This window comes from Canis lupus, chromosome 21 (genome assembly GCF_003254725.2).
Source record: "Canis lupus dingo isolate Sandy chromosome 21, ASM325472v2, whole genome shotgun sequence".
Lineage (NCBI taxonomy): Eukaryota > Metazoa > Chordata > Mammalia > Carnivora > Canidae > Canis > Canis lupus.
The window spans coordinates 23,309,415-23,335,061 of record NC_064263.1 but is presented as its reverse complement, the minus strand read 5'-3'; the positions used below and the strand labels follow the sequence as shown (position 1 = coordinate 23,335,061).

Sequence of the window (25,647 nt, the reverse complement as noted above, 5' to 3'; positions counted from 1 at the left end):
GTCCCTGCACGGTTTGTGAAGTCTGCCATCATTTCCGTGTTCATGTACCACACGGCAGGCACATCCTCACATGTGCGTGCACCGCTTCTAGGCGTTCGAGTCTGTTCCAAGGCAGCCCTTGCCCCGTGGGTGGGTGCTGCCTGCGTTCCTTCCTCGTGCCTGAGCTCAGCTCCCTGCAGCGCCCTTGGGGTCCCTAGTCTGCTTTACCGTCCTCAGCACCACACGGCCCTGCAGGGACTGGAGAGAGAGACTGTGGTGCGGGGTGCCTACCCACAGAGTCTGCCCGCGCACAGGCTAGATCTCAGGCAATGCCAGGTCCTCCAGTCCTCAGCCTGTTTCACCCTTGCCACATGCCAAATGGGGGGACTGAAGCGCCCGAGAAGCCAGGAAGATGTCAGCTGGGAAGGATGCAGGGAGCTCTGGGAGGGGAGAGACACGCAGGGATTACTCTGGCCCTGACCCAGGAGATTTGGGGGAGGGGGTGGCCTGGGGAGGTCTGAGATGTATTATAGCATTAGGGCCAAGCAGGGAAAGGGATTAGAGTCTCCACCCCCAGCCAGCTCCTGACAGCCTAAGAGGCCGGATTGATCTTTCTGGGCTACAGAGAGCCAGGCAATTAGGCTTGTGTGTGCCCCTGCTCCTGCTGGGTGCACTGGGAGGGGCTCACGAGGCAGTAGAATGAAACTAGGCCCAGCCGAGGGCACCCTGCCTCTCCGCACCCATCCCATGGGTTGCATCAGCCCATGGGGAGATAGCAGTGGAGGAGCTAGGGGGCCTTAGGAGGGATTAGCCCGAGCTCTTAGAGGGCCTTGCCAGGGCCACAGGGGGGTGGGTGGCGGCACCTCCGGCTGCTGCCCTATCATCTCCTGCCCCTTCCAGGCTCCCTCAGCAGACACCCAAGGTGGTCACCGAATGTTAGGCGCTTCCCCTGCAGTGTGGCATGGCCACGCCAGGCACCCTTGGCACCATTCAGCAAGGAGCTAGGTGGAGTGCAGGGGTTCCCAAAGGCCGAGATGGCTTGGCCTTATTACAGCGATAAATCCTCCGCGCCCTTCACTGCAACAAACCAGAGCTCCACCAGCCTCTCCTCTCTCTCATGGAGGCAATAATATCATCTCCTATTTTCTTATCATAGTGGCAACCCTGCAAGGCTTAAAGGATAATACAGGTCTGATCCACATTTTATTTATTATTTTGTTTTTTATCCCCTTTTTTGGAGTGGGAAAACTGGACACTGAAAGGCGCCCCCGCCCCTCTGACCTGCTGGGCTCCTTTTCACCAAAGCACCAGAGAAGGGAACAGCCACCCCTTTGAAAGTTTATAGGGTGGACACGTTTTCCCCAAGGTTGGGACAGCAGTCTCTTGTACAAGACATGAGGTGCACTGGTACCCCTTGGGGCATGAATCTGTACCTCCATCTAACCCATAAGCAGGCTGAAGCCCAGAGACGGTCTGGCCTTGCCTAGGGTCACACACTAAGTCACTGATGTAGGCAGGGAAGAGTTCAGGGCACAGCTCCCTGGGGGATGCCCAAGCACTTCTGGCTGACTCCAGTGACACCCTGGAGCCCATTGCAAAGGCTGCTTTATCGAGGGAGCCCACCTGGATTCCCAAGTGGGATCCACTCTCCCCTATAGGCCCACCTGGTGGTGATAGGATCGTGATGAAATGCTTCTGTGACTTACCACCAGTCTGTTGCCCCATTACACAGATGAGGATCAGAAAGGTCTGGCTTCACAGAAGAACTTCACCCACAGCTTGTCTGAGTTGGGAGGTGCTGGGGGAGGCTCCCTCAACACCTCCACCCTCGTGCTCCTGCCCACCCACCTGCAGAGTCCAGTCTCCACTCTCAGGGTGGCCTAGGGGGTTCTGTGGTGAAGTCCGCACCCTCATCTGCCAAGCACAGCCAGGAGCACCAGGAGACAGCATGCACCTGTCCACACACGTATGCTTGCCCTCTCCCAGACCACCCAATACCCCAGAACTCATCGGAGGTCTTCCCTCTCTGGGCAAGGCCAGCAGAATGGCAGGTCCCTAACTGGCTTCTTCAGTACTCTTCAGCACCCCGCCTCAGGCATCCTGCCGGCCTTGCCCGAGCCCCAGGCCCTGCTCTCACAACACTGAGTTCTTTGGGAGGCACAGAAAGTCACAGTGCACAGGAGCAGCCAGATTGGAAGTGCCACGGGAGCCCAAGGGAGGGGCACCTGGTTCTTTTTTGGTTTGAGGGGGATAATTCTCCAAGAAGGCATCTGCCATGCACCTTGAGAGGTAAAGAGCGAAGGGGCATTCCAAGCGAGGGGGCAGCCTGAACACAGGCCTGGTGCTAGGAAGGGGTAAGGCTATTCTGGAAGGGGTGGGGCGTGGGGGGGAATGATAGACTCCCCCCAGCGGGGGCCTTCCTGCGTGGCTACAGGGCCTCTGGTCATAGGAGACAGACCACTGGGGGAGGGGAGACATAGTTGTGTCCCACCCTCACTGTGCTCTTCCTGAACTCTGTGGAGACCACTCTCGTCTGGCACTCACCCCGGGACACAGCATGTTTCCCCACCCCTCTCTGGAGTGGCCTCATCCAGCTAGGCTAGAAACCATGGGGTGATGGGAGGGAGGCATCGTCAGGGACTCCCTTAATCTCTTCCATCTCCAGACTGTTGATTATATCTCCCAAGTCTCTCTAGAATCCCTCCTTTCACCAGGAACCTGCACACGCTATGCCCCCCCCCCGCCCCCTCCCCGCCATCCCCCCAACCCCCACCCCAGGTGAGGCCTCAGCCTCCCTACCTGGCTCCCCACTCTCCCCACCTAAACGCCAGCCTCTCCGTGCAGTCTCCACATCACCAGGCTGGGCCCTGCACAGCCTGAGTCTGACGGGGCTCCCTCCACCCAGGATGGGGAGTAGGCTCCGCAGCACAGCCTTAGGCTTCCCTCCTCACATGGAGCCACACTGAGGCCAAACTGCTTTCGGTTCCCAAACAAGAGCAGCTCTGGTATCCCGTGCCTCGAACACTTCCCCGTCCGGCTAGACAGAACTAACTCTCAGACATCAGCTCAGGCAGGCCCTCCCATAGGCCCTCCCGTCTGGGGCTTTCCTGGGCCTCAGCACTGATCACCCTGGGTGGCCTGGGTGTGTTGGTGCTTGTTGATGAATAAGGAATCGGTGCATTGCAGACAAGACTGTTGGTGGGGAGCAGGCGGGGGGCACAGGGCTGGGGATGCAAGTGGAGGGCAGCGCACGAAGGCTGTGCCTCCAACTCTGTGGCTGGAATATAACACTTATTTTGCCTGGAGCCTAATCCATGAGGCGGAGGGGTCACAGGAGCTTAAAACAGCCCTCAGAAGGCAAAGGCAATATAGAAATACAGGAGAGGGCAGCCGGGTGGCTCAGCGGTTTAACGCCGCCTTCAGCCCAGGGCCTGATCCTCAGGACCCGGGATCGAGTCCTACATTGGGCTCCCTGCATGGAGCCCCTCTGCCTGGGTCTCTGCCTCTCTCTCTGTGTGTGTCTCTCATGAATAAATAAATAAAATCCTTTAAAAAAAAAAAAAAAAAGAAATACAGGAGAATTGACAGTCCCTGTCTGTCACCTTCAGTGACTTGGGCTGGGCGGCTCCTCCAGGGTCTGACCTATATGCCTCTTGCTACAAGAGAAGCTGGTTCTGACACGGTGCTGCCTCCCACAGACACGCGGTCTTCAGGGGGCCCTGGGGGACAGCCTGAGAACTGTCTCCTGTCCTACCAAGCCCTTAATTGGCAGTATTAGAGTAATGAGTCACAGACAACAACCAATTCATTATCTCCAGTTATAAAAAGCTGCACTTCCCCTTCCTAGCTGTCGAGTGAGCCAGCCTCCTGCTGCCAGGCTCTTCCATTCCCCAGGGGCTGGGGGCAGAACAGGCCATCTCACCTCTCAGGTCTGGTCCTCAGTTTCCTGTTTCCTTATTTGTCCAGAGTGTGTCCTGGGGGTGGAGGGACAGTAAGAGCAAAGGCCTGGAGGAGGTGGGAATGCATCAGGCTGGTGGGGCGGGAAGGCTCAGGCTGGGGGGCAGCAAGGAGGCTGCTAGCTCCTATGCAGAGGAGGGGGCTCCTCTCCGTGCCCCAGGATCCACTCCAGTACTGCAGGGCCCGCTTTTCATCCCTGGACCTCAGAGGGCTCCTAGTCTGGCATCCGAGCCACTCCCACTCTTGCTCCTGGTCCCACGCTCCTCCCCCATCGGGCAACTTCCCAAAGCTTCCTCCGGCCCCTCCTTTCTTCCCCTTCTTGCAAGTTCTCATTTAATCACATACTCCTCCCCTTCTGCCTTCATCCTCCAGAGGCTCCTGTTGTAAAATCCATCCTGGGCTTCAGGTGTGACGCATGGTTTAAGCCTCGAGTTCTAACTCATGGGAATCATAGTTAAACCTGCCCCACAGGGGCGATCTTACAGGGCAATGCAAGTAAGCTCTCGGCTCCGGCATATAATAGGTACTCAATAAATGTTAACTGTTACTCTCAGGCTTTATTTCCCAACCTGAGCAGGATCGTGATGAAATGCTTCTGTGACTTACCACCAGTCTGTTGCCCCATTACACAGATGAGGATCAGAAAGGTCTGGCTTCACAGAAGAACTTCACCCACAGCTTGTCTGAGTTGAGAGGTGCTGGGGGAGGCTCCCTCAAGAGGACAGGGAGGGGAAGGGTCCCATCCCCAAAGTCAGAGGGGCAGGTGAGGATGAGAAGAGGCACAGGCCCAAAGTTGAAGCCCCTGCCCTTTCTGGGGGCCTTTCCTCTACTGCTTGGCAGTGCTCCTTTCACACCCAACCTGTGCTCCCAGAGCTCCCTCCAGGGCCTGTTTGTTCAGCAATGCTCATAGAGCACCTTCTCTGCATCAGCCCTGACTGTGAGCCCCAGGTGTCAGGCCAGAGAGCCCAGCCCCCATCATGGTCCTCACCTGGCCATCACGGGAGAGGCAGAGACAAAGGGTGAGCAGACTGAAGCTAGAACCCAGGAAGCGGGCGGGGAAGCGGGATGGGGTGAGTGACAGGGAAGGGGTGCTCTTCCTCAGCTGGGAGTCGCAGTGGGTCGCCCGAGGTGAGCTCAGCCCATTCTGCATTCTGTGAAGGCCCTGACACCCAGAGCTGCTGCAACATGCTCTCCCAGCCAAGCTGGCGTGTGGCCTCCTGCAGCCCCTACTGCCTCTGTTCCATACCTGGCACCCCCGACACAGGCATTTGCAGACAATATAATACTGCTTGGGCTCCCAGTCAGCTCAAAACCGGCTTCAGCCCACCACTTCCTCACCTGGGCCCTGGGCTGGCCTCAGCCAAGATTTATCACTTCCTGACTCTGAAGCCTGGGATGGGTCTGCCCAGGGCCTACTGAGGGGTGTGAGATGTGCTGGGAGCTCTGCCCTCCTCCAGCAGCTTCTCGGATGGCCAAGGGGCTTGCTGCTGGGGAGCTCAGCCATCCTCCCTCCCGGAGCTATGGTACCAGCTCCCTCCCAGGGCCAGATCACAGCTTCTGCCCCTCATCAGTGCTCCTGGCTTCTCTTACCCCATGAGAAATGGTAGAGATGACATTAGCTCGAGGGCTTGTTGGGAGAAACATGAGAGTGGCCATGTCAGTGCCCAGGACTGCACGTGGCACCCAGACACTGGGTGCCAGCTGCCTGCCAAGCTCCGGCCTTTCCCGACACGGGGCGGCCCTGCTGTCTGCCCTGGGTCTCTGGGGAGAATGGAGCAGAGTAGCCAAGGAATTCTGAAGTCTTGACCCAACCCCTCCTCCATTTCTCAGAGGGAGAGGCTGAGGCTCCTGGAGCTGGGAATGACTTGACTTAATGACCAGTCACAGCCAGTGCTGTACCAGTCACTCGGTGCCATTAGTGTGTGCCATCCACCAGCAGTTCCCTGAGGAGGGGGATGTTTTTGCACAGGTGAGAAAGCTCAAAGTCAAGTAGGTACAAGTAGAAGAGGCACAGTTTGGCCTTGAGGCCTGCCTGGCTCCCGATCTCATGGCCTGCACCCCTGTGGGGGAGATCCCCCAAATACATAAGACGGAAAGGCTGTCTCGGCAGGGCCAGAGATGGGGAGATTGGGGCTGCCACCTCAGCACTGCAGGGACCTGCCCTGTGGCCTTGGGCAGGCCCCTCCCTCCCCCTCGCCTCAGTTTGGCAAGTCCCCTTCTCTGAAGGCCCACACAGAAGAGAAGCTCAAGCTGGCCAGTGAGGAGATCGCCCAGGTGCACGGCAAGGCCCAAGCGGAGGCCCTGGCCTTCCAGGCCAGCCTGAGGAAGGAGCAGATGCGCATCCAGTCACTGGAGAAGACAGTAGAGCAGAAGACTAAGGAAAATGAAGAATTAACCCGAATCTGTGATGACCTCATTTCCAAGATGGAGAAGATCTGACCTGAAGCCCCTCCCCCCCTTTCTGTATATCTGTCTGTCTGTCTGGGGAAGGTTTTGTGTTCTTTCCTCTCACTTAACCTCTGGTTTTTAAACTAGACTACTTTAAGAAGAGTAAATAAAGTTTCCCTTAGGTTAAAAAAAAAAAATGGTAACATGGTAACATGTCAGATGATGTGCTCACCAGGTGGCACCTGCTTCTCACCACTTGGGGGTCATGAACCTAGGCTCCTGACTCAGGCTAGTGCTCTGTTGCTCCCCAGCATGTGCAGGGAAGGAGGACGGGAAGGCGGATGAGCTTCCCAATCCTCCCCATCCAGAGAGCCTGGTGATACTTGGCTTCTGACCTCAGCTGCCACCCACACCCTTGGCCGCTCCATCTGTTTCAAGGCTGGCTCAAGGTGGAGTCTGGCTTCTTTGTTTAGACAAGCAGGAGAGAGGAGGAAAGCTGTTTTCCAGGCAGCAAAGCTTTTAGATAAACACTATTTATCTCCCTCCCTTCCCTCCTCAAGGAGTTGGGTTCCTTCAGAGAAGAAACTAGATCCAGCGGCTAACAGTATCCCAGGGACGGAAGCACGGGCTCAGCTCAGGGGCTGGCCTGGGGTGTCAGACATTGAAGGAGGCTTTCTTTATCCGGCTGAGCACCTGCTGCCAGCTCGGACAGGCCTGTGGCTCAGGTGGCGGAGCCCTGGTGCCAGGCCGTGGCCCTGCCAGCTCCCAGGCTCCAGGATGGCCTGGCCCAGTTCCTCACCCTCCCCTCCAGCCGCCTGGCCACCTGCCTGCCTAGCTGCCAGGAAGCTGAAAACTTTTGCTCCTTGGGGGTGAGCCCTTCCTCTTGGGGTGTCCCTCCTGGAGCGCCCCTTTCTGCTCAGACCTCAGGAGTAGCCCAGGACCCATGTGTCAGAGGAGAGTTCACCTCCTCCGTCCTGCATTCCGCTGGAATGATCATGGGCCCATTTTACAGAAGGGGAAATGGAACCCCAGAGGGGCAGTGACCCGTCCAGAGCCACACACAGATGACAGAGCTGAGACCCTTCCCCCCAGGCCCCAGGGCTCCCTAGGTCCTCTGGCCCCATCCCAGCACAGCTTACCGGCGTGGTGTCATCGTGGGACCGCTGGTAGCGCTTCCAGCGACAGCCGTAGATGCCGGTGAGGCAGGAGAGGCACAGCTGTGGCTCATAGTACTGCAGGGGCTGGTGTCTCACCATGCTCTTGCCTGCCGCCCTGACGCCCGTTCCTCAGGCGCCCATGGACGCCCCGGCTGGTCCTGCAGGAGGAAGCACAGGGCCGTGAGGCAGCGGAGGGGCAGGGACTCGGCCCCAGACACAGCAAGAGTCATTGTCGCCCAGTTAGGTGCCAGGCCCCCCACAGGGCCCTGCCGCGAGGCCTACACAGAGGCCGGCCACTTGCAGGTCCCCCAGGACGGTCCCTGCCCTAACAGGGAAGTCACCCCCCAGCCACACTTGCTCTGTACCTGCTGCTGCTTCCTCTGCCTGGAATGCTTTCCCCTTCAAGCTCCACATGGCTCTTTCCTTCCCCTTCTCAGGTCTTTGCTCAAATGTTCTTTTCTCAACCAGACTTTCCCAGGCCACCTTCTATAAAACTGCCAACTCCTTCCCATACTTCCTCAGCCATTCTCAGCTTTATTTTCTCAATCGTGTCCTCTGATGCACTTTATTTAAAATATACCAGGCACTGTCTGAGCACTGTATACCTCGGGGGCAGGTACACGTCCCAAAGCCGTTTGACAACTGAATACACTGAGGCTCGGGGAGAAAGGGACTGTGCCTGGCATGGAGTCAAAGACCTGGCTGTGGCCAATCTGAGGACCTGCTCTGGTGTCCCGAGTGCTCATTGCTTTGGGCTTAGCGAGTTCTGCTGTGGTTGCTAGAACAATGAGAGGTATCTTGTGGGCTGAGTCGCTGCCACCAGGAACAATGGCCTTGGCCCTGTTTGGCACCCTGGAGATGCCTGTTGGGGACTCAGCCACTTGAGGCTAGCATCGGTCAGTGTGGCCACCTGACCGCCGGCTAAGGCATCTCACACACCCTGATGTCAAGCATCATCTGACCCTTGTTGCCACTGTTCTTATCATCCTATCTTACAGGACGAGGACCCTGGGGTTCGGAGCAGTCAAATGATTTGCCCAAGGAGTCAGGACTCAAGTCCAGGTCTATGGGACTCCAGAAACTCGAAGCCACATGTTATGTATTGGGTCCCGTCCTAGGTGTTGGAGACAGTGTGAATGGGACAGGCTCACTGATGTCCTCGGGGCCCCACAGGACCAGTGAGGGACAAAGCCAGTCACTTACTGTGCACCAACTCTTATAGTGACCCTATGAAGTATTATATTTTTACTGAGATCACACTCACCAGCCAAGAAATTCACCCTTTTAAGGGGTACAATTCAGTATTTAGCATATTCAGGTTTTAGTGTGGTCATGAAGTTGTACAACTGTCACCACTGTCTGATTCCAAAGTGTCTTCATCATCCCAGCAAAACACCCAGACCCAGACCCATTAGCACTACCCGTCCCCAGTCACCATACCCCGCACCCCGGCCATGCCCCCTCCTAATATACTTTCTGAATCTATGGATTTTCCTGTTTCTGGACATCTTGTATCACTGCAATCATACAATATGTGACCTTTTGTGTCTGGTTTCATTCATTTAATAGTATTCAAGGCTCACTCTATTGTAGCAAGAGTCAGTCCTGCATTCCTTTTCAGGGCTGAGTTACAATTGCATGAAGAGACCATTTTATCCATTCATCAGTTGAGGGACATTTAGGTTGTTACCACTTTTTTAGTTGTTAGGACTAACACTGCTAATGCACAGGTTTTCACACGAACATATTTTCATTTCATTCTTGGGTACATTCTTTGGAATGGAAGTACTGGGTCATGTGGCGACTCCATGTTTAACCTTCTGAAGAATGGCCAAGGACCGTTTTGCCAAAACAGCAAAGCAGCTGCACCATTTTACATTCCCCGTGTAAAATCTTTATCACCCTCACTTTCCAGATGGGAAATCTGAAGCACAGAAAGGTTTAGCCATTGCCAAAGGTCACACAGCAGAGCCTGTCAGTCCAGCTCCAGGGCTGTGCTCTAAACCCAGGGTTGGCAAATTATAATTCATGCACCAAATCCAGCCGGCCACCTATTTTTGTGTAGCCCACAAGCTAAGAATGGTTTTTCTGTATTTTTACAGTTTGGGATAAAAAAATCAAAATAAGAATATTTCGTGACACATGAAAATTATATGAGAGTCAAATTTCAGTGTCCATAAATAAAGTTTTATTGGATGCAGCCACGATCATTTGTCTATGTACGTCTATGGCTGCTGTAACAGAAACTATAGTGGGGGGGACTGGTTATAACAGAGACTAAATGGCCCACAAAGCCTAGAACTCCCTGCCCAGCCCTTGGCGGGGGCAGCGTACTGACCCCTGCACTAGCGAGCTGGCCATAATGGCTCATGAGCTGGTATCTTGAAGAGGTAAAGGCAGGCTGTGGGCACTTAGCATTGTGCATGTTGGGTCAGGACATGCTTCCAGGAGACAGCAGGGAGTTGAGGGCTGTCTCCAAGTGCCCCAGGGGCTCCTCCAGGAGTCAGGCTGGGCTCCAGGTCCACCCACTACTTCCGCCTTGGCCTCACTCAGGGCCTCTACCTACCCCCATCCCCACCCCATCCTCCACCAAAGGTTAACCTCAGCACAGAGATTACAGCCTCTGGACAGTAGGAGGGGAGGAGACGCATTAGGGCCTTGCTGGGAATATCGACTGACTTGGAGCCTCCTAATTGCTGGGAATTGTCTGGTGTAGCCTCTGTGCCCGTGGCTCCCTGGGGAGGCCTGTGGACTACGGTGCAGCTGCTGGGGGCTCTCGGAGCCAAGCTGAGCCCCAGGCTTAGGGGCAGCATGGGATGGTGTGCTGTTGCAGTCTGGTGGCTTAGGTCCCATGGGGTTGGGGAAAGGGGAGAAGGAGGGGCAGTTTTGGGGGGGCTCTCTGCTTTCCTCTATTGCACTCCAGAAGGAGTGTGTGCTCACAAATGTACTCCCACATTCACAGCCTTCCAGACGGGGTAGAAGGCCAGATCCCACACAGCCAGGGAACCAAATCTTACCCCACCTTTGCTCTGTGGTTGGGGCCTGTAGGGTTCTTCCCTGATCCTTGGTTTCTCAATCTGTAAAATAGGTAACAGCCTCTGCCTTGACTCCTATAGGAGACCAGATTATTGGAGGGGAGGGGTTGCCTGGAGGGCACATCCCTGCAGTGACTGAGGTACAGCAGGCGGGCATTCTGTGAACAGGAGCCCCACACCAAGGTTCCCCGTTCTCACGAGCCTTTCCCAGAACCTGCCGAGCCTGGGACTGATTCCCATATGTCCTCTGCCCTCCGCTGCCCCACCCCCACAAATTGAGCATTACAAGGCACCAAGAATGGAAATTCCATCTCAGATCGGGGAAGCAGAACTGCCTGCACTAGGCCGCAGCCCTGGGCTCAGCTGATCTCGGCTCTAGGAGTCGCCTCCCCTCTCCACCCCCACCCTGCCCAGTGAATTTTCACACTCTTCAGAACCTCAGGGAAGTCTTGGGGAGGCAGACCTCTTCTCCCTCCCCTGCATGTTCTGGGGCTTTTTCTTCCACTCCCAGGGCTTCAGCTATCAGGTGTGGCCAAGCCCACTCAATATCTGCCTCCCGACAGAGGCAGCCAGCGGCTCCTGAGTGTCATCCAGACTCTACAGACCCAGTACAGACCACATCGACCTCCTTACCCCGCAGCCCGCTTCTAACACCCCTCACAGCCTCTTCTCACCAGCCCCCTGGCTGTTGGCCTGGCCTGGGTCTCATCTCTCCCTTAGATAGGCAATCCTCTGGCCTCCCTCCGGGGGCCCCACCCCACCTCACCTGTGGCCCTCGTGAGCTCTTCAACAGGCAAATGGCCAGGATGTGGCCTCTGACACTTCTAGCCTCACCCTCCAGAACCTGCTGTCCCTTCTGTTGATTAACACCTCTCCATGCTTCAAGTCTCAGCTCAGATGTTACCTCCTCCAGGAGCCTCCCCTGAGCTCCAGGTTTGCTTCCAGGGTTTCCCAGCTTCCCCTGGCCCTGAGCATCCCGCAGTCCACCCCAGGCACCCCGTGTGAGCGCGGCGGACGGGCCTGCCTCCCCCATGGAGTGGCCTCGGTTATTCCCGTGCCCTCGGTGGCCAGCCGCAAGAGGAGGGGGCACTGGGGACTCACGGGACTATATTTCTGAGGAGGCCCGGAAGTCCTGCTGTCAGAGATGTGCCGTTCAGACGCTGAGCAGTCGGACAAGCTCCCAGAGACCAGACTCTCCCCGGCCTCACCCGACACCTCCTCTTCCTGCCAGGGCTAATGACATTACGCAGGACTGATGGATTTCTCCAAGCCACCTCCAGGACCAGCCCGATGGGCTGGGGAGGGTAAGAGAAAGCCCTCCCCTCTGAGCCTGATGTTCAAGGGCGCCCCTCAGTCCAGAGTTCCATTTTCTGTCGGAATTCCTGGCCCTAGCCCTAGGCTTTCACAGACTCCTGTTTTGTAGATGAGAGAGCCTCCAAGGAGTCGGGCCTGGGATGGAGTGAACACCTGCCATGGAGCAGGAGCAGGATGCTGGCCCTCCTGGGTCCTCTCCCATCCTGACACCCTGGGTACGGACCTTCTCCTTCCTTGCATGACCACCCTCACTGCCACGGACCGTGCTGGCTGCGGCCCCCCAAGCCTCTTCACTTCCCTGAGAGCGGAAAGAATTTCAGGCCAAGGTGTCAGAGCCCGGGTTCCAGCCTGATCTTCAGCTGACTTGCTGTGTAACCTCAGACGTCACTAGCTCTCTCTGAGCCTCTACTCACCTGAGAAATGTGGACCAGATGGAGTGACACAAAAAAGGACCCAAGCAAGGGCGCCTGGGTGGCTTAGGCAGTTAAGCATCTGACTCTTGATTTTGGCTCAGGTCATGATCTCAGGGTCATAAGATCGAGTCCTGCACTGAGCTCCACGCTTGATGTAGAGTCTGCTTGAGATTCTGTCTCCCTCTGCCCCTCCCCCTGCTCGCTCTCTCACTCTCTCTCCCTAAATAAAGTCTTTTAAGAAATGTTTTGTAATTAAAAAAAAAAGGACCCAAGGTTGCAATAAGAAGAAATAAAACATGAATATATGCTACAACATGAATAAATCTTAAAAACATGGTGCAGAGTGAAAGCAGCTACAGAAAGTGACATGGGTTATACCTGTGTCATCTCCTGATGACAATCTTTCAAAGTAGAGCTCCACAGACTTCTTTTACAGTTTGGAAATATAGGCTCAAGGTGAATGGATGAACAAACTAGTCCACCCAGACAACGGAATAGTTTTCAGTGAAGGCACCTGGGTGGCTCAGTTGGTTGGGCAGCTTCTTTTGGCTCAGGTTGTTATCTCAGGGTCCTGGGATCAAGCCCTGTATTGGGCTCCCTGCTCGGTGGGGAAGTCTGCTTCTCCCTCTCTCTGTGCCCCCCACAACTCATGCTCTCTTTCTCAAATAAATCTTAGAAAAAAGGAAAAGTGGTCAGTGCTAAAGAGAAGTGTATGATTAAGCCACATAAACACATGAAGAGACCTCAAAGCATATTTTTATGTGACGGAAGCCAGTCTGAAAGGCTCCATACTGTATGATTCCAGCTACATGACATCATGGATAAGTCAAAACAGTGGAAGCAATAAAGAGATCAGTGGTTGCCAGGGGCTGGGAGTGGGAGAAGCATGGAAGATTTTTAGGGCAATGGAATTATTTTATATGATGCTATAATAATGAGCACATTTGTCAAACCCCACAGAATATACCACACCAAGAGTGAACCCTAGTGGAAACTATGACTTTGGCTAATGATACTGTGTCAACATGGTCTCATCAGCTGTAACAAACATACCACCCTAATAGAGGATGTTAATAACGAGGGCAACTGTGAGGTGGGGAGGGAGAGTATGTAGCAGCTCTCTGCCCTTCCTGATTGATTCTTCTCTAGACCTAAAAATGTTCAAAAAAGGGCTATTGGGACACCTGGGTGCCTCAGCGGTTGAGGGTCTGTCTTTGGCTCAGGGCGTGATCCTGGGGTCCTAGGATCGAGTCCCACATCGGGATCCCTACAGGGAGCCTGCCTCTCCCTCTGCCTATATCTCTGCCTCTCTCTGTGTCTCTCATGAATAAATAAACAAAAATATTTTTTAAAAAGAGGGCTATTAATTAAATATATATGTATTCAATTTAGATACCTATATCAATCAATTGATCAATAGCTAGATAGGCAGGCAGGAGAGATTAAGTGATTCACCCAAGGCCAAATGGCTAAGTGGGGAGAAGGGAAGACTTGAACCCAGGACTTTCCATGGCACTAGCCCCAGTGTGCCCACATTCCTGCTGCCTTCCATGTCTGTGTCAACCACAACGCCCATATTACTACAAACTGCACATCAAAGAGCCAAGCCCAATATTTTGGTTGGTACCAGGGGAGCAAAGAGGGGAATGCGGCCAAGTACCCAGGGGAAGAAAAGGGAAACCCCTGTCCTCACTGGCCTCAACCCCAGCCCAGCCTCGGGAGACCAGCAAGCCGGGTGACCCCACAAGCCTCTGGCCTCGGCTTTCCTGTTGTGTCATGGGATACATGCCACCAGATGACCAACCAGGGCCTTTCTGGCATGCACCCTAACCTTCTAACCCCCTGCTCTGTCTTCATCCTCAGGAGAAAAGCAGAGATGGGGCAGCACAGGAAAGGAAGGACAAACCCCACAGTTCTTGCCTGGTCTGGGGGGAATAGCCCTCCCCTTCCCAGGACTAATGCTGGAAACCCTGAGCCTGCCACTGACCAGAAGAGTCCAAATGAGGATGAAAGCTGCAGGAAGGCCTGCAACATGGCTAGAGGCCTAGTTATCCTGAGCCCCAGGCCACCAGGGCTCTGCCCCTGCCTTGGTGCCTCCACTGGCTTTGACTGTGGACCCAGGTATAGGTAATTGCAGGCTGGATAAGTCACAGTGATGACCCCAACATTCCCTTAGAGTAAAACCCAAGACATGAAAGGCACAGGGCTATGAGGATGCCTCCTTAGTGCTCAGGGGACATGGCCTCGGAGGTAGACCAGGGCTGCCCTGTGGCTCTTCCTCACTGCCCTGCCCCTCTCCCGCTCCCAGTGTGGGTGTGCCTGTGAAATGGCCTTAGCTCTGGGCCCCTCTGCCCATCTTCAAGGCCTAGAAACTCCTACTGGGCTCAGTTCAGCAGCCCCTCCTCCAGGAAATCCTCCCTGCCCCGGGGCGAGGTCTCTTCTGGGTCTCATAACTCCTTTGCCTCCTTGGCCCCAGCACCGATCATTGCAGGCTGGCTTCTTGGAGAGGGCAGATCTAAGCAGAACTCAGAAGTAAGGAAGGACTTGTGGCAAAGTAGGAGGACACGGGGGCTCTAGGTAGGGGGACAGCACAAGGAGAGCCCGGTGGCAGGGAGGCATGAATGGGGCCTCCTGCATAGCTGAGGGCATTCCCAGGCTCCAGCCAGCAAGTTAAGCCCCATGTGGGTTCCATCTGGAGGTGATGGGGGGGCCTGTTGCCAACAGGAGACTCCTCGCCCTCTGGGAGCCCAGGGGCAGCATGGAACCTCCAGGCAGCTCATCAAGCAACTAAACCCAAGCCCAGGAGACAAATCCTTGGCTCCAGGCTGGGGCCGGCAGGGGGCAGGGGCAGACAGGGTCAGCAGCCCTAGGCCCCTGTCACTCCGGCTCATTCTTTGGGGAAAAGCTGCTCAGTGGCCAAGGCTTGGGCTCTGCAGGAGGCCTCAAAGAATCAATCAGGCCATAATTAGGGTCATTATTAATCTCCTTCCACAGTGGTGCCAGGGCTGCCTGTTTATCCAACACTTCCGTGCCAGGAGACCTCTTATTTCCCTTCCCCTCTGAGCAGGCCAAGCTAGACCAATCTTCCAAGCAGGCCCTGGCAGTGGCCTCCCCAGTTCTTCTGCCTCTCTTGGCCGTCCTCCTGCAGAAAGTGCTCCTCGCCTCTCCCTCAGGAAGGGACGGCTTCCTTGGAACTGTGGCCTCTGGAACGATTTACCCTCTACCTCAAGGCTCTTGAGCTCCCTCGGTAAATGTTTAAGAAGCCTCTGCTCTGTAGCAGGCACTGCTGGGGGCCAACAATGATTCATGGGGAATCAGACACGAACCTTCCTTTCCAGGAGACAAGCTCACTGCACAACAGCAGCTGCAACTATAGCCACATGCCCAGTGCTTTCCAGCGCACGGGAGCCTCCACACACCCGCTCACTGAAGCATCTGGCCAGCTCCTCAGGTAAGTACCAGGTGCCCATTATACAGACGAGGCGGAGAGGCTGGTGGAGGTCAGGATAGGACTGCTGAGCTTCAGTCAAGGCCCTAGGGAGACAGACCCATGTGTTTGGGGCTCCGCGCTGGACAGGAGCCAGGAATACCCCTGTCCAGGGGACCCGACTTCTCTTGGCCTAGGAAGGACCACTCTTTCCCAAGTCAGGACTATGAGCATGGGCTGAATAGCCGCCAGGAGTGACCTGGCCTTGCCCAGAATGCAGAGCTTATTAGCATCTCAGAACTGAAAATCTCTAGCTACAAACTCTCCACACCCAGGGTCTTAGAATCACCTCACTCGAGACTCATACAATCACAGAATCCTAGGATCTAAGAACTATCCTTGGATTTCAGACTATTAAACTCATCGAATGTCAGCACCAAGAAAGATCTGGAACCATTCCATCCAGCCTCCCTTCCCCGGCAGATATGCCCCATCTAGCTCCTAGGGGTGGTTCCCCAGCAGAGTGGCCTGCATAGGCTTGCATACTCCCTGTGACAGGCCCCTCCCTTCCTGAACGACTGAGTGCTTCCCCCTTGAAGCCACCAGGACCCCCATCCTTCACCCCCCCGCCCCCCCACTAGCAGTGGCAGGCTCTCCCTGGAGAAGGCAGAGTGAGCAAACATTCTCAGGGCTTCTGGTGGGGCCTCAAGGGTCAGCCTGGGGTCCTGGAGAGGGAAAGGCTTACATCAACCTCTCACCTTGTTGACATCTCTGTTGAATCACCTCCCAGGAGCTGGATGATTCAGTCACAGGGACCAGGCTGACTTTTTCCGGGGCCTTTCCCTCTGAGGTCCCTGTGAAGCGGGGCGATTGGGTGCCCAAATGGGAGGGAAAGGAGAAAGCGCAGTCTGGCAGAGACTTGCACTGAGCAAACTTGTCCCTGCCCAGTTTTTACCCCCAGAGGGAATAGAGAGCAATGATTTATTTTATTTATTTATGTAAAACAGCAGAGTTATCATACAAACCGGCTTCCCAAGCAGGCCCTTGGGGATGGGAAGAGAAGCAAGGCCTACCATTTGGGGAATCTTTCTCTTGCTCCTTTCCCCTTCTGCCACCTGTGTAGCCGCACCTCCCCCTGCCCCTCCTCACACCCCTCTGCTCCAGGCACTCCACACCATCCAGCCTCCTCACCTCCACGCCTTTGCTCATGCTGGGCCCTCTGCCAGGAAAGCCCTCCGCGCCACCCCAATTCAAATCCTCTCCATCTTAACAAACGGACCCTATGCAAAGCTTGGTCTGATCCCCCCACTCCCCCAGAGGCCCCCCGCCCCCCGTCTTTGTGTTCCTGTCATGTCATCTGGCAAAACTGGAGACGTGATCGCAGGCCTCTGTGCCCGGTAATTATCTGCTTCCGTAGCTGAGAGCCTCCCCAGGCAGAGATTTCGGAACCATTTGGCCAAGCTTTTCTGAAGAGCCTCAGTGCCTGCGGCCCCGCACCGGGCCACGGGGACACAAGAGACCCCCCCCCCACCGCCCCCCGGCCCTGCTAGAGGAGTCACTATGTCCCTGCACCAGGTCCAGCACCAAGGAGGCTCTGGTTTATCTGTCAGCCAGAAAAGCTGGTGAAACGTGCGGCGGAAGGAAAGGAGATCGGAGCCTCCTGTGCTGCGCGACTGCAGAGCCACTTCTGAGCCTGCTTCCAATTCTGCTCCTGAATGATAATTAGCCTCTCCCAATTTACAGAAAAAAAAAAGTTACTAAAAAAAGTCTCAATTAAGTATTTTCTCCCACCATTTTTGCTTAACCCCCTGATATCTGTTTGCACACATCTGTTCTGGGTCTAGTATCAGATGACCTCAGCATTAGCACAGAATACTGACTTCCTGTCACTTGTCTCTCTTCACCAGGTGTCCCCTGAAGAACGGGGTAGGCCCCTCTATTCCCAGGCATGTTCGAGAACCTGGGGCCTTTTCTTCCCTCCTTTCAAATTTCTCAGCTTCCCTTGCATGACCAAAGGAACCTGGGCTTACTAGAATGCTGAGAAAGGAAGTCGCAGGAATATGCCGGCTCAGGACAACTTCAAGGTGCGTGCCAATTGCGTGTGTCAAGACCTCCAATTCCACCATTTGCCATTCATTCCTTTGGCTGAAGCGTCACTTTTTCTAGGATTATCTTGTAAAATACAGATCTCCCCTGGCAATGGGAGCCCTTTAAACCCCCCGACTGGAGGTCAAGGAAGCTTAGGTGAATACATGGCTCTAGAGGCAGTTAATCACAGGGATTTAGAATGTGCAATAAGAGCCAGTCTGCCTGGGTTTGAGATGAGACCCAGTTCTACCACCTACTAATTGGTATAATACCACTAGGCCTCAGTCTCCTTATCTATAAAGGAGGATAATAATAGCACCCACCGCCTGGGCTGACGTGAGGATTGGAGGAGCTAACACATGTCAGGGGCTTGAGTAAGTACTGGGTATGTGGGAATAAGTGGTCTACCAGACAACCCTGCTGAGGGCTGCAGTTCTTTTTCTCACCCATCAGGTGGACAATGATCCCTGTTCCTCTTGATTATTATTATTATTTTTTGGTAAACTGTAAGGCACTGTACCCCTGGGAGAGGCAGGCACTGCTGGCAGCCAGCGTGCTGCCCTCTCTAGCTTCTCTAACTCCTCTCTCCCCCCCACCCTTCCTTTCTCTTTTCTTTACCTGGAAGAAGGTATCAGTGGCTGTAGGCGGGGCTCCTGAGGATGTCCTGTCCACGGAGGTGGTGATGTCACTTCACTGGGACCGCTGAAGGAACAAGGGGACAAAACCAGTCAGACCACTCAGCAGTGCGCCCTGCCTTCTCCTCTCCCACCTGATTCTCTGTGAGTCCCCGTGGCCTTGCCCATCCTGTGTTGGGTGCGGGGCTCAGGGATGGGCCACATCTGGTCCCTGTCCAGGGAAGCTGCCAAGCTGGCGGGTGGTCCAGTTGTGGGCCACCAGACCCCTCACAAGCAATCCTACCTCCACACATGCTGCCTACAAACCAGCCCCAACCTGTCCAGGGTACCGGACAGCCAGTACCCTGAATAACTCCTGCCCCCTCCAGAACCCACAGAAATGCAATCCAAGCCCCAGCTACCTTGGGGAGACACTGGGGCTGCAGGTGGCTTCTGGGGTGCTGAGGCCCTTTCCTGCTGCCCAGAGACTTGCTTCTCTGGAGGGAGCTGCCAAAGCAGCACTCTTCTGAGGCAGCCACTGAGCGAGGGCCAGTGGGCTGGGGGCGGGATCTGGCCTCTGCAATTGTGCAGCTAACTTCTGACTCATGTGCTGCCTGCCCCATCGCCGGCTCCTACAGCCGGCAGAGCAGCCGTCTTGCCCAGGAACTGGGAGGAAGATGGTACCCACAGGCCTCGGGGAGGAAACGAGAGGGGAGGCAGCTCTGGGGCAGCATTGCAGCCTTGTGGGGATGTGTCACATTGCCCACTAGGGTGCACTGAGGCTGCCAGGAGCCCACCTAGGCCTCCAAGAGAGGCAGAGCCAGGGCTGGGACCCAGGCCTCCTGGTGCCCTGCAGACTCATGACGGGGGTGGCTCAGGCCCACTACCCAAGCCCATGCCCACGCCCACATGAGAACCCTCCAACCCCATCAGGCCCTGGAGCCACACACCAGCAAGAAACGCACGGCCAAGATTCAGCCTCAGACTGGAGGGGAACCGAGCTGGACTCAGAGACAACTTAGAAGTGACCTCCAGCTACTGAGAGAGAGAGAGAGAGACCAACCCACCCCCTCACCCCCCACCGGGGCACCCTACCCTTGCCTCCCTCTACCTGCAGTCCCGGCTTTCTCCCAGCGCTCTGGAAGCACTGCACTTTCCATTCTACAAAGCATACTTATTTCCTTCTTCTCTCATTATGACCCTAAGTGACATATAGAATATAAATAGAGCAGGGCTTCTCAAACTTCAATGTGCAAACAAATCACCTGGAGACCTTGTTAATACACAGTCTGACACAGTGTTTTCTAGTAGGTCTAGACAGGGATGCGAAGGTCTTCATTTCTGGCCAGCCCCCAGAGGATGGTGGTGCTGCAGGTCCGGGGCCACAATTTGAGTAGCAAGAATATCATTGTTAACAGCATGGGTGGGGGGTTAAATCGTCCAAGTCAGAATCTTAACTCTTACTCTGTAACCTTGGGCAAGTTACCTAACCTCTCTGGGCCTCCAAACACCTCCTTATAAAATAGTAACAATGATGACAACAGTATCAAACCTGACTCATAGGGTTGATGTGAGGATTAAATTATGTAAAAGGCTTAAAGTGATTATTATTTCAAATTTAAAAATGGAGACTCTGAGGGACAGACAGAGCCAGCAAAGTGGCAGAGCCAGAATTCAACCCCAAATCTCTTGGTTTACAAGCCACCACGAAATGTTACCTAGCAAACCCTCCCTGACACATGGAGATGGAGGCCCAGAGAAGGGTGGAGAGCTGGCAAGTTCATGAGAAAGTTGGTGTCAGAAATTCAAGCTCATGACTCCTAGCCTTGTATTCTTTCCAACCTAACTATCCTTCTGCACAGATGAGAAAGTGTCTCCAATTCTCCTGGAGGGGTCCCAGCCTCTGCTTGTCAGTCCCTCTATGGGCAGCATCCATCTCCTACCTCCAGTCTGTCGCACTGCTTGGTCTCAGGTCACCCAGCTGGGATGGCAGGCAGAAGGTGACATGGCCTGGGCCCAGCCCTACCCCCACCCTGGTTTCCCACCACAGGGCCAGTGGGAGCCCTGTGAGTCACTTGAAGGAAGTGCTTGGCCCCAAACAGGAAGTGGCTTTTCAAGCTGAAAACCCCTCCAGGATCTCCAGGGCCCTGCGGCAGGTGGCTGGGGTAGCAGAGCCTGATGGAGCTCACTGGGATATACTAACACCTATTCGGATTTTACCTGAAACCCAAACTCGGCACCCATCCTCTGTACCCTGAAATCTGTCCAGGTGCTTTGCTGCTGTGTGACCTTAGGTACATGAGTGTCCTGCCCTGAGCCTTTATTCCCTTATATGAAGGATTTGGGCTGCATTACAAGATCACCTATGGCCTGGCATTCCTAAATGAAATGAAGGGTTGGAGGAAGTGAATACGGGTTTTCAATAAATGAGCAAATGCATGTATGCATGAAATGCATGAGTGAATACAGACACAGATTTAAACCCCAGCCATCAGACAAGCTCCATCATTTATCTGTTGTTAGCTGTACGATAGAGATCTCACTGATGAGATCTCCTCCCACCCCCTGAATCACCCTTAGGCGCAAGGAAGAAGGGCCAGTGCCCTGAACCCACACATCACAGACACATGCTCACAGATGAACATAGTAGAGAACATATGGGAGTCTCTGCCACAGGACATGCATGGGACCTACCAGCACAATCTCTTCCCCTAATGCCACTCAGGCCCCACTAAAACCCTTCTCCATTCCTTGGGCATGATGAACAAAAGGTGATTCTGTCCAGATCAAAAACTGTGGGTTGCTTTGTTGCTGATGAGGGAAAGGGACACTGGTTGGTGGTGGTGGAGGTGGGGAGGGGACTTAGTGGCAGGAATGTTTAAGGGCAAATTCATTTTTTTAAAAGATTTATTTATTTATTTATTTATTTATTTATTTATTTATTTATTTATGATAGACATAGAGAGAGAGATAGGCAGAGACACAGGAGGAGGGAGAAGCAGGCTCCATGCAGGAGCCTGACATAAGGGCAAATTCAACTTGTCAAATCCTTTCTAGCAGAGAGCAAAGAGTGATAGCTTCTTGCATAACAAAGTATCTGTTTCCCAGGAATGCTGAGCAACAATTTTTTTTTTTTTTGGCTTTTCTCCCTGTTCCAATTTGTGGTTATAAAAGTACTGATGAATTAGTGTGGTATCCATAATAAATGCACAAAGCGGCTGAAGAACATCTCACAGTATCTAAGGATTCATATTACTCAAATTAATGTAATATGAAATGTGACACTAATTCTTTACACTGGCCACTCAGTGGACAGGAATGGCTGGGACTGAATAGTTTCAATTGTATAAATGTTCAAAAATTTGAATATTTCATCTTTCTTCAAATAATTTTATTTTAAAATCGATACTCATTGATTATGTGTACAATTTTGATTTCCATAGATAATCTCAAGGAGCAAAAACAATTTTTGAACATATAAGTTTTCCTTTTTCTGCATCTACTTTAATTTACATTTTTGATGGAAATATACTCAAATTCTGTGCACTTCAAATATAATCGCATTTTACTTTTGATCCTTCATATTATCACCATCGATACCCAATTTTCAAGTGCGGTGCCAATCTTGATTATAGCAGTATAACTATAGTGATCTCACTAAAATGAAGACAATATATTTTATGAAGTGAATATGAAGTACCGTATGAATTATCTTATCACTCATCAGAACGTCACCACCAAAACACCCAGATGTGTACTCATAATTACATTCAGTCTTCTTTGCTATTTTGTCTCTCCCAGTTGTATAAAACCGTAACTTTACATGTATATTTCAATTTATATTATGAAGATGTAATTGTCAAGGTGAGACAATCAAATTATTTTATCTAACAGTTTCTGGGTTTGTTTTATAACCTTCAAATATCTGACAGAGCTACGTGGGCCTCTATTTGTATTCCTGCTCTAGGCTCTGTGCACTTTGCACTGGGCCTGCCTGTCCACCAGCTCTCACTTCTTTGGAGCCCAGGCCACCTGCACTGGTCACTTCACCTGAGCATCAGCTGAGCTGCCAGCCAGTTGTGTCTTCCCCAGAGTCTGCCTTTTAGAAAGTGTTCTACACATAAAGGTCCTCATGCTTAGATGTGGGCCTTATTTCCAGAGCCGACTAGAATTTGTTCAAGGATAGTGGCCATGACTTGACTAGCATCTCTCACAGACCTGGTGTTCCTTAAAGTCCCGTACATTCCAACACCATCTGTAAAGGGACCTGGCCCAGGGTGCCTAGAACTGTCTGGTAGCCTCGTAGCCATCAGGCTGAGTAAACGGACCCAATGACCTGTGGCCACCACAACTGGTTTTCTCTCCTGCTCTGCACCTCTACTCAGTCCCCCTCTACCCATACCACCCTTTGGCCCCCTTACTCTGAGCCTACTGGTCACACTGATCCCCTTGGATGAAAGCCACCAGAATGCACACTTCTGAGAAACCTCTATGTTCCCTGCCCACCACCCCTCGTAGCATCTTTCACAAAAAGCTTCCAGACTCTAGGGGCCAGGTTCTGGAGTGGGGGCAGCGTGTCAAGGGCACACACAGCTAAGTGAATGGCAGGGCCAGGATACATATTCTGACTCCCAAGCCAGTCTAGACAACGATAAATCCAGTCACCAGCACACATTTCCTGAGCTCTTGTATGGGCCAGGAGAAGCTCCAAGGCTCTTGTGGACAGAAGGGGTTTCCAGGGGAGGAACCCACCATCTAATGGTGTGGAGAAGGGCATTGAGTACCCCCTGAACAAAGGAGGCATGAGCTGAGGGAGGGGTGCAGGAGGGCCTTGTTGAGGGATCAGAGCCATCTCCCGGCTTCACCCCAGCCTAGCCCAGCACCTGACCTGCTGGATGCAGCAATGAATACCCAGGAGTGAGCAAACTCGTCTCCTCTGCATCCCCCACCTCAACCAGCCAAGGAGCAGGCAGGGAGCAGCCCGGGCCTCAGGACAGGTCTTGCAGTGAACTAGTCATTCAGCCTGGTGAAAGCAGGACCCTGTCCATCTGAGCACAGAGTGAACCCTTTCCGCAGTACATGCTCCAAAATTGTGTCAGACGATCTAGTGATAAACAGCACCATGACTAACCACCTAGCTCAGTCCATCCTGATCACTGAGAACTTAGTTCAGGTTCCAAATTAGACAGGGCTGGGGCCACAGCAGAGCTGATAAAGGGTTGAGTGCTTACCTAACCAGCCAGGGGGCAGGGGGCAAGTCCTGGCTCTCTCACTGTGATCTGGGCAAGTCACTTTGCCTCTCTGGGTATCAGTCAAACAGGGATTAACATCATGTTGAAATCACCTGATTTGAGGTGGGTGGATACAATACTCTGGTTAGAAACATGGGGAACTGAAGCTCAGAGAGGGGAACTGATTTGGCCAAGGTCACACAGCAGGTGACAGAGTCTGAACTAGGACCAGGGCCTGTCGTGCTCTCTGGAGCTAGTCTCCTACAGGCCAGATTATGGGTGACATCCCTTGTGATCCCCCAGGGGTGGGAGAGGGATTGGGGCAGATTCTCTCGGGGGGCAACCCAGGCTGACGTCACCACTGAAAGTCATCATCGTCAGGGTCCTGGAAGAACATCTGCTTGTTGGTTCCTGGGACACGGGGACCAACATGAGTTCCATAAGCAATCCGTGAACACCTTCTATGGAAAAAGGCCCAGTAGACAGTGGGGTGGGGTGAGGTGGGCTGAGAAGAAAAGGCAAAGTCAGTTCACGTGGGGTTGGGCCCCGAGAGCCTCAGTCTCCCCCATGGTCCTCAGTGCTTCCAGGGCCCTGAGCTAAACCACTGCTCCTGGGCCCTCTGCTGGGTCCTGCTTTTCCTGGATCCCCGCTGGGCTGTGCAGGCAGGGCTGGGGGTGGGGGTGGGGGTGGGAGTGGGGGGGACGCAGAGGTAGGCTTCTCAGGAATGGACTACAGCACGGCAACGTGGAGAGGTCGGAGGGGCTGCATGAAGCCAAGTTGTCAGGGGGACCCTTGGGGGCTGCAGCCAGGTCTCCCAGCTAGGGAGCTCTGTGGGATTCTGCTTCTGGAAGCTGAGAGAGTGAGCCGACACGTGGGCCTGAGGGAACAGTGAGAGCACAAGGAAGCTCACAGAAGGTCCCACTTCTTCCACACCACACAGTCCTGACACATCTCTTCTGTCCCCTCCCCTTTCTAAAAGGTGAGAAGAGCTGTCACTTATTGGGACTTCCTCTGTGCCAGGCTCCACACAATCAACACCGCATATGCTTTATGGGCATGTGATCCATACACTAATTCCCAGGTATCGTGCTCCACCCACATCCCCTAGGATCCCTTCACCCACCAGGGGCATACGGGTTGCGTGGTACCTCCCAGCAGCCAACATCTGTGGAGGCGTGTGGGCGGGCTGCCCTGAGGCTGCTGGAATCCCTCTGCCTACGGTCATGACCACCTGGGTGAAGGTCTAAGTTCTCTAGCATTCTTGCTCTGGCAGTCAGCTCTGGGCCCATGTCCTCAGAGCTCCCCTGCAGACGGAGCCAAGTGCCTTTCCACCCTTGCTTCTCCTCCTCTTCCTGGTTCTTCTTTCCCTATTCCCTTAGCATCTTCTTTTCTGGAAAACTTCCTAATAAATCACTCTCACACGAATCCTGGCCTCAGTATTCTAGATCATCCAACCTCAGACAGCTATGAGGTCCTTGCCATTAACTTTCCCATTTCAGAGACAAGGAAACTGAGGCTGAGGTCTAGAGCTGTTAAAGCTCCCCCATGTGGCAAGCAGCAGAATAGCCTTGAAGGGAGGTGGGCCCCCAGTGCAAAGCCTGAGCCCCCGCCCCTCTGTCCACCAGCATCAGCTAAGCCTCTTTACGCCTTTCAACGCTGTCCCCTCCTGGCCATCTGGGCTAACTCTCAGTTTTTTTATTAGAAGGAAAACAGGAGAATCTGTAGATGATCCAAGGGGGATGACTAAGTCCTCAGATTCTTGTCATTGGCTCAGATCCTGTTTTGGTCAATCCTTGTGAATCAGGGCGGGTCTGACATTCTGGGAATGCAGGGAGACTTCAAACCAACTTTATGAAAACAAGTTGTAAAAACACTGGCCGCCACTCAAAGCGGCCAGCTGATCAGCTTGGCTCCGCGGAGCAGGGTTGAACAAGTTCACCAGAAGGGAATGCACAGCAGGAGAGACTTCGGCTAGACCCAGAGGAAGAACTTCCCAGTAACTGGGAAGAAAAGGAGTGCTAGCTGGAAAGGGGTGGGACAGGCC

The 25,647-nt window shown here is 53.8% G+C and overlaps 1 protein-coding gene across 3 annotated transcripts in view; it reads right to left on the bottom strand.

Moving 5' to 3' along the window:
• GDPD5 (glycerophosphodiester phosphodiesterase domain containing 5) overlaps nucleotides 1–25,647 on the bottom strand; it is an 86,232-nt gene that overhangs the window by 35,444 nt on the left and 25,141 nt on the right. For all 3 annotated transcript variants that reach the window (XM_025419642.3, XM_025419641.3, XM_025419643.3), the window contains exons 2-3: nucleotides 18,377–18,460; nucleotides 7,464–7,639 (exon numbers count right to left, since the gene is read on the bottom strand). In XM_025419642.3, the coding sequence (XP_025275427.1) occupies nucleotides 7,464–7,580 (117 nt within the window). In that variant the 5' untranslated portion in view covers nucleotides 7,581–7,639; nucleotides 18,377–18,460. The remainder of the gene's footprint in view (nucleotides 1–7,463; nucleotides 7,640–18,376; nucleotides 18,461–25,647) is intronic.